Source organism: Populus nigra, chromosome 7 (assembly GCF_951802175.1).
Source record: "Populus nigra chromosome 7, ddPopNigr1.1, whole genome shotgun sequence".
NCBI lineage: Eukaryota > Viridiplantae > Streptophyta > Magnoliopsida > Malpighiales > Salicaceae > Populus > Populus nigra.
The window spans coordinates 18,908,562-18,919,268 of record NC_084858.1 but is presented as its reverse complement, the minus strand read 5'-3'; the positions used below and the strand labels follow the sequence as shown (position 1 = coordinate 18,919,268).

Genomic DNA, 10,707 nt, shown 5'->3' with positions numbered 1-10,707 from the left:
GTGGGATTGAAGAGTAAGAAAGTAACAATCTGAAACTATGAAATTTTATTTATTGTTGCATTTGAATAACATTAATGTTTCGATTAGTCAAGTAAAAAGAGGTAGAAAAAAAATGAGGGTTTACAACAGATCTTAACATGCCCTTACTTGAAAAAGAATGTTTGCAAAATGTTACAGGAGTTTGTACACAGTTAGATAACAACACTAATCCTTGAATGTTACCAATAATCCCCGCAAGAACACGAACCATCTCTAAAATGGTGGAATCTGTTGGTATCTCTGACAATTATCTCCCTGGAGACTATTTTAGAAATGAACTTGAGCACAGTATGGCAGTCAAAACAAATTCGAAGATTCTTTTTCACTCTAATTGGAGCACCTGGTGGGGTAGCAATTAAACCAAAAGCCACTGCTAGTTTCTCGCTGTGGTGGTATAGAAGCTGCTCCTTTTCACTTCGTTCAACGTCATGGAGGTCAATCTCAACCATAGGAACATATCCAGCTTTCTTCAATAGGTCACTCAGTTCATCAAGCTTTGCATATATTTCTGTACTTCTGGAATGGCTTCTGTCTCCTACTATGAAGGTGTATACCTTGTCTTTCACCTCAAGCCAACTCATTCCAGGCTCCTTCTTCACCTTGCCGTCTTTCATTAGTCTTCTTACCCGTGCTACTTTATCCCACATGCCAACTGATGCGTAAATGTTTGCAAGAAGAACATGGGTGCCTGACTTCTCAGGTTCCAAGGCAAGAAGCATCTCAGCAGCTTGTTCTCCAAGATCAATATTCTTATGGATTCTTGCAGCACCAAGAAGCGCACCCCACACCAAGGCATTCGCTTGCAATGGCATTTTATTTACAAGTTCCATTGCCGCCTCTAATTTCCCTGCTCGGCCAAGGAGATCGATCATGCAAGCATAATGCTCTTGCATTGGTTCAATACCAAACAAAATTTTCATTGAATTGAAATAATGTTTGGCTTCGGCAACCAAACCTGCATGATTGCATGCACAAAGAACGCTAACTAGTGTTATATGATTAGGAGGAACGCCGTCTTTAAGCATCTGCTTGAACAGCTGGAGGGCCTCTTTCCCATACCCATGTTGAGCAAGTCCTCCAATCATAGCAGACCATGAGACTATCCCTCTCACAGGTATTCTAGAGAACGCACAACTTGCGTCTTCTATGCTTCCACATTTGGCATACATGTTAACAAGAGAATTTCCAGCAAAAATGTCTGACATGAATCCAAACTTCAAGATGTGAACATGAACTTGTTTCCCTTGTTCATATGCTGATAAACTTGCACATGCATTCAGTAGAGAACTACAAACAAATGAATCGGGCTTGATTCCCCTATCTTGCATTTCCGAATAGAGCCTTAGAGCCTCTTCCCCCTGTCCGTCTTGAGCATAAGCTGTTACAAGAGAGGTGAATAACACCAAATCTACAATTGGGCTTTCTTCGAATACTCTTGTTGCATCTTCTACGTGGCCACATTTTCCATATGTATCGATAAGGCTATTCACAACATAATTGTCAAATTCAAACCCTGATTTCAAGGAAAGTGCATGAATTTGCCTGCACATATAGTTAGCCTGCAAGGCAGCTATAGATTTAAGAACTGTTGATAAAGTTGTCTGGTTGAATCCTATTCCCTCCGTGTGCATCAAATGAAAAAGAGATGCAGCTTCTTCATCTTCCTCATTTTGTGAATGTCCTGAGATGACAGCATTCCATGCAATCATGTCTCTCTCTGGCATTAACTTAAAAACCAACCTTGCATCATCCATTGAGTTGCACTTGGAATACATATCTATTAGTCCAACACCCAGAAAAGAATCCGATCCCATATCCATCTTTATCAAGCTAGAGTGCAACTGTCTTCCCAATTCTCTTAGGGCCATTCCAGCACAAGCTTTTAGAGCACTTGATAAGGTAAACATATTTGGACACATCCCAGACCTTTTCATTTCCCTCAACAATTCTAAAGCCCGATGATGGTACTCATGAAGAACACAACCAGCAATAATAGCATTCCAAGAAACAATATCAGGTTTTGCAATTTCATCAAAAACACCGCTAGCATCTTCAAGAATCCCCACTTTTGCATACATGTCAACAAGAGCATTCGCTGAGAACGGATCAGAATCATAGCCAAGCTTTATCAAATACCCATGAATTTTTCTTCCCTGAACACTATCCTCCAAACCTGTGCACACATTTATCATACTAGATAAACTAAACTCATTAGGCCTTATTCCACTCAAAACCATATCATGAAACAAACTAACTGCTTCTCCATGCATGTCACTGTGGACATAACAAGAAAACAGAGCGTTCCATGAAACAACACTTCGATCAGGAATCGCGTCAAATAGACTCCTCGCATCCCCGAATCCTCCGCATTTGGCATACAAAATAACCAAACTGTTTGCAACAAACTCATCACTATCAAACCCTGTAACCACCACAATCCCATGAACTTGCTTTCCTAACACTAAATCCTTAGTGACCGTACAAGCCTTGAGTAAACTTGGAAAAGCAAACTCATTACACTTGATACCTAACAAATGCATCTCATAGAAGGCCAAAACTGCTTCTTGACAAAACCCATTCTGTGAATATCCAGAAATCAAAGCAGACCAAGAAACCAAGTCTGGTTCAGTACTTCTATCAAGCAGTTTCCTTGCATACCCAAAAAGTTGACATTTTGAGTAGAGGTTAACCAAATAGTTCCTTATTTTTGGGTCCTGAGATAAACCAAATTTGATTACACGGGCATGAATTTCCATGCCTGGAGTTAAGGATTTCGAGGCAGTGCATTTAGAAAGGAGCTTTGAGCATGATATTACGGTGGGTGTAGAGTAAAAATTGGTCTTTTGAGTTGTCAAGTTTGAGGGAGTAGTAGTGGGTTTTGGGTTCTGGCTAAACTCAATAGAGGTATTGATAAATTTAGTGAAATAGAGATATGGGTTTTGGAAAGTGAAGGGTTTCAAAGATAGGTACCAATGCTGTTGGTGACGAGGTTTCTGGAAGTGAAAACAGCAAAGATACATTCTCCATCTGATCATTAACAACGAGAGGTTTTGTCCTAGTCCTTCAGTAAGGTACCAAGGCTTGCACTGTGGTACGTGCCTTTCTTCTTCTTCTTCTTCTTTTTAGAGCACCCTTTTGAAGCAGGAGTTTTGGTTTTAGGTTCTTTTTGGGGATCCAAAGTGCAATTGATGAACGTGTAATTGGGCCCTTTTCTGCATATTTCTGCTTCGAAACCCACTAATGAACTTCAAAATTAGAGGGTCTAAAAATGCGGAGCTAAAGGCTGCAATGCATTTGCCAGGCATCATTCTCGACGATGGCTATAACGTTGACAAAATCAATGCCATAATCTCTTCGGATTAAAGTTTAGCTCCACAGGGAAACTTTAGCTCGATAGGGAAGTAGTAGTAAGTATCGATCAGAAGATTTATTATGCAATGCAAGCAGGTTCATCATAAGGGCGACAGACAGCATGATTGGTCATGATCCGTGTGGCACGCCATGATTTCGTTTCCCTTTCCTCAACTAACATGAGAACGTAGCTTGCAAAACTTGCAATTCCTCTTAATCAGTCATCCAACCATCAAGACAACAGCTCCAACCAAACAATAGCAAAGTCTAATCTTTCTGTTTCCCATGTAATTATATTTCTTTTCCATAAAAGAATTCATTATTCTAGCTGTTGGCATATTGTTGTCACATGCCAACTTACACAGCACCACGCCCCACCTCCTACCTACATGAATCGCCTGTTCCGAAGGGACACCACTCAATACAGCTAGCATTGCTTATTATTAACATTAGCACTGTGAGCTAAAAGAAAATGGACTTTTGCTGTGCATGACAGATTAACCGGTTCACCCATGTTTATGGTCTTTATATATATATATATATGTATACTCATGAATTTGTGTTTTTATTTATTTCTATTTATATTCCTTCGCATATATAATGTAGCAAAGAATTTTATAATGTTAAACTGGAGATCCATTCACATCATGCAATTTAATTTATTTTTTTTGTAAAAAATATTAAAAAACAAGGATCAAAATTAACACCAATAAAAACATAGTTGCTCTTATAAAAAGTGCAGAAAAACTCAATTTCATCTATGAAGTTTCAAATTATACACTTTTGGTCCTTATTGTTTTAGATTTTTTTAATTCAAAACTTCATTTTAATGACAGCTTAGTTTTTATATGCTAAGAAATAAAAAAGAAAATAACAGAAAAACAACAAGTACACAAATAGTGATTGGTTGACCATGTTTTTGACTGTCTTATTAATTCTAAATAAGTTTACCGTGATTTCTATAATGTTTTTGATATGTTTTTAGAAAAAAAAAAAGTTCAAAAATTAAGCTTTTAAATCCTGAATACTCGAATCTTAATTTCTTAATCATAAAAAATGCATCAATAGACAACACGTTAACTTTCACATCAGATAACCTGAAATCATTTAAATTTTTTTTAAAAAAACAATAAAGTGGATGACAAACAAAAAATCATCCTCTTTTTAAAAATAAATTAATTAAAACCCAATTACGCGGGCATAAACTTTTTCTTATCAGCCAACAACACCCAACCTCTTCTTAAAAAAGAAATAATTTTAATTAATATTCTCTCTCATTGTTTAAATTATTTAGTTTAATGTTTTTTAAACATTAATAATTAATCTCTTAAATTATTTCTATAATTTCTTAATACTTTTTAAAAAGTATTCATCTCATAAGTTTTATTTACATAGTTTATTTATAAGAGTGAAAATCATATATATTTAGGAAAAAATAAAAATAAAATTATAAAATAAAAAAGAATGGGTATAAAAATTTTAATGTCTGCATCTATTTTTTGCTTCTTAAAAAACAACAGTTTCTTGCTTAGATCTTCAATTATAGTTAACAAATCTTATTTCATTTATAGATTCTTATATATTTTCAATATAGACATTATTTTTTATTCTTTAAATTAACAAAAAAATATGATACAGAAAATGGGGTGACATTGCCATCGCCCTTTTATTTTTAGGTTAGAAATTAACTTGCAATGTGCACGAGCGCACTAACTAGTTTTATATAAACAATAAAAAGACAAGTCAAGAGTAAAACCAAACAAGAAATGGATTAAAGGTTCATACATATGACAATGTCTGACCGTTGGAAATAAATTTGGATCTGAATTTGATACAAATACAATTCTCCATTTATTTCAAGGACTATAAATGGCTCTTATACAATATATACAACCTATCTCTTGCTACTGATAAAAAAAGAAATCCACAGAACGAACGTGACTGCAGGTGCGAGCTACCATTAGAAGTTTGCTTGACGAAATTAACAAGTCATCTCTACTTTCTTTCTTGTTTGCTTTATCATCCAGCAAATCCCAGGAAACTGTAACACCAACCCAAAATCATAAATGATCAGTACAATCTGAAAGAACTTGGAAACCCAAACAAGGGAAGAAAAGATCAAGATCACTGGTCAATTAAAGAAGAACCAAACAGTCTTGAATGCCAAAAAGCTTTCTTGGATTTGGATTATAAGCAAAATTAAATCAAGACCAAGTAATGTTCTGATCAGGCAAAGCAGCCCTTTCAAACTTCAATCCGGCTGGATTGAGGAAAGAAATGAACGAGAAAGGTTAAATTCGAGAGAAAATTGAGTACCTGAGGGAACGAGAGGCAAAGTGATGGGAGAGAATATGGAAGAAGAAATTAGCTCCATGGAGAAACACCACAACTCCTGTGCAACCCAACAAAAGCAGCTCCATCATCTTTTCCCTTCTCCCCTCTTAATAAGAAAACCAGAGAGAAATCGACGCAATTAAGATGAAGAACTTCTGGGAGCGAACGGGTCGGTATAAAGCACAAGAAACCTTGGAGCTGACTGATTCTTAAAAGGCAAAGAAGATGAGGACGCTTACGTCAACTAACAAATCCTGTCCAATAATATTCTCTCTACCAACAACAGTATTATAGTCCTTCTTTTGAGGTTTTTACTTTTATACACGAGGACTAGAATCTGATTGGATGATGGATGTGATCAATGGCATGACGAGATGATAGCTGTTGGATCTGAGAGGGTGGATGGAGATTGATGTACCTGAGCTCCGTTGAAACAGAAAGAAGAGATTTTATTTGTAGTCGAGGAATACGAAGTTCTGTTTTTTTGGTTGTTGACACTTTGATAGACCTTTAGACTGCAGTGATGTGGGCTTCTTATCTTCTTTTCTTTTCTATCCTCTGGATGTCAAGGCACATGCGATGACCCTTTGGCGGTGCTTGCTGCCTTTGCCTCCCTCTCTTGTGGGACGCTAATGCTTTGGAGCACAAGTCAAACGGGCTTTTTTATTTTTTATTTTTGCATTTATATATATATATATATATATATATATATAATAAATAATGTAGATGCATCAATAATTGTTGTTTGGTGACTAAATAAATTTGGTCTAGGTGATGTTACTTCCCAAGCAGCTTTAGAATTCTTATGGGGAGAGAGAGAGGAAAAGGAGACAACAACTTTAGAACCCATCACATGCAATGAATTTTATAAAGTATTACAGCTAAAAAGCTACATAATAGAAACAAAGAGATTGTGTTTTTTTTATGTTTTTTTATCGTCTTGTCCATCAATGAGTGATGACTATCGCGGCGAGGTTCGCCGACCTTGAAGTTAATCCGACACAGCCCTCCTGTTTAGCTGCACCGACTGCCGACCAGCGAGCAATACACCAACACCACCAACTACGTGCAATTCATGGATAAGCAATAATTGATGGATTGCTGTCCTATCAACAGAGGCAGCCCTGCTCTGTTCCTTTTTTCTCAATCAAGAAATTTGTTTTTACATTTTCAAAATGCTTATAAGAGAATTTAAGGATTTTTTATTTTTTTTTATATTTTTAAATAGCATCTTAAAATCAAAAATAAATTTTTAAAAATAAAAAAAGTATTATTTTAAAATAAAAAAACTTTAAAAAATATTTACAGTCACAAATAAATTATTGGAGGACAGATGCGCAATGATTAAAATGTTCATTAACCTATTCCTTTCCCCTGTTGATTTGGATAAAAAATTGGAGCAGCTTTTAAAGATGCCTTGACTAATGACTATCCTGCTTTAAAAAAATAAAATAAAATAAGAATTGCCTCCTTCAGAGAGATTATTATATAGATAAAGCTTGCCCATCCTCACAAGAAAATCTTTATAGGTTTTATCGAACTCAGCTTTCTTCATCAGCCTGAAAGGAAATACAGAAAATTGGTAAAAATTCTAACTTGACTGAGGAAAAAATTTCAAGACTTTTTTTTAATAAATATTAAAATGATGACCTCTTGGATTGATTTATACCAAAATATTAAACCCGTTTGGATTATTTAATAATGTTGTAGTTTCGTGGAAAAAAGGATTAACTTGCAATTTACTCTTAGCATGCTAACAATTCAATGCAAGTGTTTCGTGTTCTGGTAAAATTCATAATAAATATCAAGGAGTCTATAAAATATTTAAAAATGGAAAAGGAATATGGTGTTGCTAATGTAACATTGCCATTTGCCGAAATTGAATTTTGCATGTGGAATTGAAAAGTACCAACTTTTCTCTGTGATTTGAATCTTTACCTAAAATATGGATAGCTTCCTTGTGACCTGAAAACGCCGGACATTATCAGCGTATAGTAAATGTTGTTCCCAGGAACCAATATTTTTTTAGCACTTCCGGTTAATGTTCTTGTTCTTTATTCAAAGTTCCAACAAACCCTTTTACATCAGTTCTAAAAAGGTTATTCATTCTCTCTTTTTGCCTCATTATATCTTAAAAGTTTGAGGCTTCTTCCCTTCTCTTGTTGAGGGGATTCTTCATTGGATCTGATCAAGAAAAGGGAAACAGATTGAATCTTCAGAGTTTTTTTTTTCATATTTTTGTTAAATTTACTAGCAATCTTTCCCTTGATCTCTTTCACATCAGAATTGTCAGGACCTGTCCATGAAGCCAGCATAGTTCTGCGGGAAAACATACACATGCGAATTATAATGTAACATAAAATTCCTTTTTTACATTCCTGCTCCAGTATAGTCCAGCAACTCATGCCAGATACCTGTTATGGAAAATAAGCGGAAGAGTCACAAAGACGAGTCTAGGATACTTTTGCAGGATACTTTTGTGTGGCTTGTTGAAAGGTAAACCTTAGCGTTGCTCTTTGTATTTGAAGATCTAAATGTATCCATTGACTTATCTTTGATGCTATGTTTGAATTTTCTTGCGAATGACCCTGGAAAACATCCCTGCTAAAGCCTTATTCTACTGCTCGTGTTTCGCCTCAAGATTGTGGTTTTTTCATGCATACCTAGCATAAATGTGTTTGCACATGTGAACAGCAGAATCTGGCAAATCTTACAGACTGCTGGCACAACTTAGCGTATATTCAAATCGTGAGTGATAGGAGAAGAATGTAATCTATAAACTGCAGAGTTTTGATGGGAAAAAAGCAATCTGGGATAGAAAACAGGGATTTTCGTCTTGTAATGATAATGATTACCCCATGCAAAGTTTGGAAACAAAGTGGTTAGCAGTTTACCTTTCGAAAGAGGAGAATCCATTAGAAGGCCAAAGTAACCTCAATTATCTGCAGGGATTTGATGGAAGCTAATGAAATTGTATGGACAGCTAATTATACAAATGCGAGGAGACGGGAGTGCACTTGTTCTAGACAGTAATTTCCCCAGCTGAATAGAGCTGAAACGTGACAACAAACCGAACTGCTTCAAAATGTCTTTTTTTATTCCACAATCACAATTAAGTCTTAAACCACTGCAGACAATTGCACTTTTTTTCCCCCAATCTACTATGCCTCTAGGGAATCATTCTAAAGACCAAAATCCTTTCGATTTTAACTGCGTTTCCATCAAAGGGAATCAAAAGCATGATTAACACAGAAACAATCTACCCCTGCTTAATTCCTTGTAATGAATTAGAAACAACATCCAAATGTGCGTAGCCATTTCTGCCGACATTGAATGTCATGAAGGACAAAACAGTTGAGCCTCCACTACTAAAGGATTGTCGAGCAGAAACTGAGGCACGTATCCAAAGGAATCTGAAAATGATTCTTTAGAGGAAGAAGCCGAAGTGATTAAGCAGAAGTTAAAGCAAAAACTTAACAGAAAAGAGGTCCTATGAATCACCAACCAAAAGCAATGAGGCATTCATCATCACCAATTCTTGATTCTTCTTTTTTTTATCCAGCCCTAAATCGCGCTCTCGCCTTATCTGTTCATTTTGCTTCCCTGGTTTCGTTGTGATTAAAAACAAAGAAATCTTGAGTGATTGTTTCAGGAATTGACACTTCTGTATCATATTGTGGGCAATGATTGCTGGTTTTGGGAGGCCATGCATTAATATTAGAAAAGCTGTCTTCAGAATTCTTATCACTGACAGTCATGCTATATGATGGAGGAACCTGACATGCCTCAATTCCCTCCATTTCAACATAGAATTTTGGTTTTTTCGGATACTCTCATCTGTTAGCTTTCATCACTTTCAGATGAAAAAAAAAAAAAACTGCATCATTATAAGCAAAACTAAAGGGGATAATCATAAAAGAACAAAACGCAAAACATCAAGCAGATTAAAGGAACAACAACGCCAAGAAAAAAACATAAAAGGCACACCAGTGAGCACAGTCGAAAAAGAAGAAAAAAAAGACTGAAATAATGGAACTAATTGTAGGTGAAAAAAGGGTAGCATTATGCAAAATGCAGTACAGTAAAGCAAGGAGAAAAAAACAGTGACCTGCGTGTTGTACGGTGGTGATGTTCGCTATGCTTTATGGACCTGCTGTTTGGTGAATCTTCAGTGACCTGCTTCCAACAGGTACAGTCAGTTGTACCCTGTACTGCATTGGACGGTGGTGAGCCTTCAGTGACCAGTTTCCAACAGCCAATCCACGGTGTTTTCTCAATTATGTTTTTTTTTTTTTAAAAAAGGAGTCACCCAACAACTAAAATCATTAAAAAAAAACACTGCAATACTGGTAAAAGCCCAAAATATTGCCTAAAAACAACGAATTATAAAAGAAAAGGAAACGTTTCATTGGTTGATGTAATAAATCCGTTGACTGCTCACTTGCTCCAATCAACGAGGTGTGCCCTGTGCACTTGTATGCATTGATATTTTGTGGTGTGTGCAGGCACTATGTATGCATGTATGTGTCTATCAGTCTTTGCGATGTCTCTTTTTGTTTTCTTTTTCTTTTTTCGGTCTAAATCTTAGAAAAATCCCTGATCTGATCCCAACTCCCAACCAACAAGTAACCAAGCATCACCGTTTCCTTTGTCAGTTATGCCGTAGGGAGACTCCAACCGCCTATACTTAAGTTTATCAATGGCTGCCCCATGCAAATGGCCGAAAGATTTAAATTGCAGTATATTATTTAAATTGCAGTATATTAAAAAGCCCTCAGCATGAGAAATGAGCGTATGGGATTGATAGCAAAGGAAAATAAAAATGTGATAGCAATACTTTTAACATTGATGTTTCTACATAAGGTTCAAAATTTGGCCATGGTTACAAGCTAGGTAGAGCAGAACAAGGACATCATGTCGACAGGTTAATGAACTGTGTAATATTGAAAACTACTCCATGTTATGCATTTTTTGTCTAACAAC

The 10,707-nt window shown here is 36.1% G+C and overlaps 1 protein-coding gene and 1 long non-coding RNA gene across 2 annotated transcripts; both read right to left on the bottom strand.

Annotated features, from left to right (window-relative positions):
• Positions 1-19: 19 nt before the first annotated feature.
• Positions 20-3,640, bottom strand: LOC133698230 (pentatricopeptide repeat-containing protein At5g04780, mitochondrial-like). The gene has a single exon (XM_062121092.1). The coding sequence runs from the start codon at positions 3,072-3,074 to the stop codon at positions 219-221; it is 2,856 nt and encodes a 951-aa protein (XP_061977076.1). The 5' UTR covers positions 3,075-3,640; the 3' UTR covers positions 20-218.
• A 1,500-nt stretch (positions 3,641-5,140) lies between these two features.
• LOC133698231 (uncharacterized) lies at positions 5,141-6,383 on the bottom strand. The gene is made up of 2 exons (XR_009843039.1): positions 5,707-6,383; positions 5,141-5,431 (listed from the first exon to the last, which is right to left on the bottom strand). It is a non-coding gene; the product is annotated as an uncharacterized LOC133698231 (long non-coding RNA).
• Between the last annotated feature and the right edge of the window lie 4,324 nt (positions 6,384-10,707).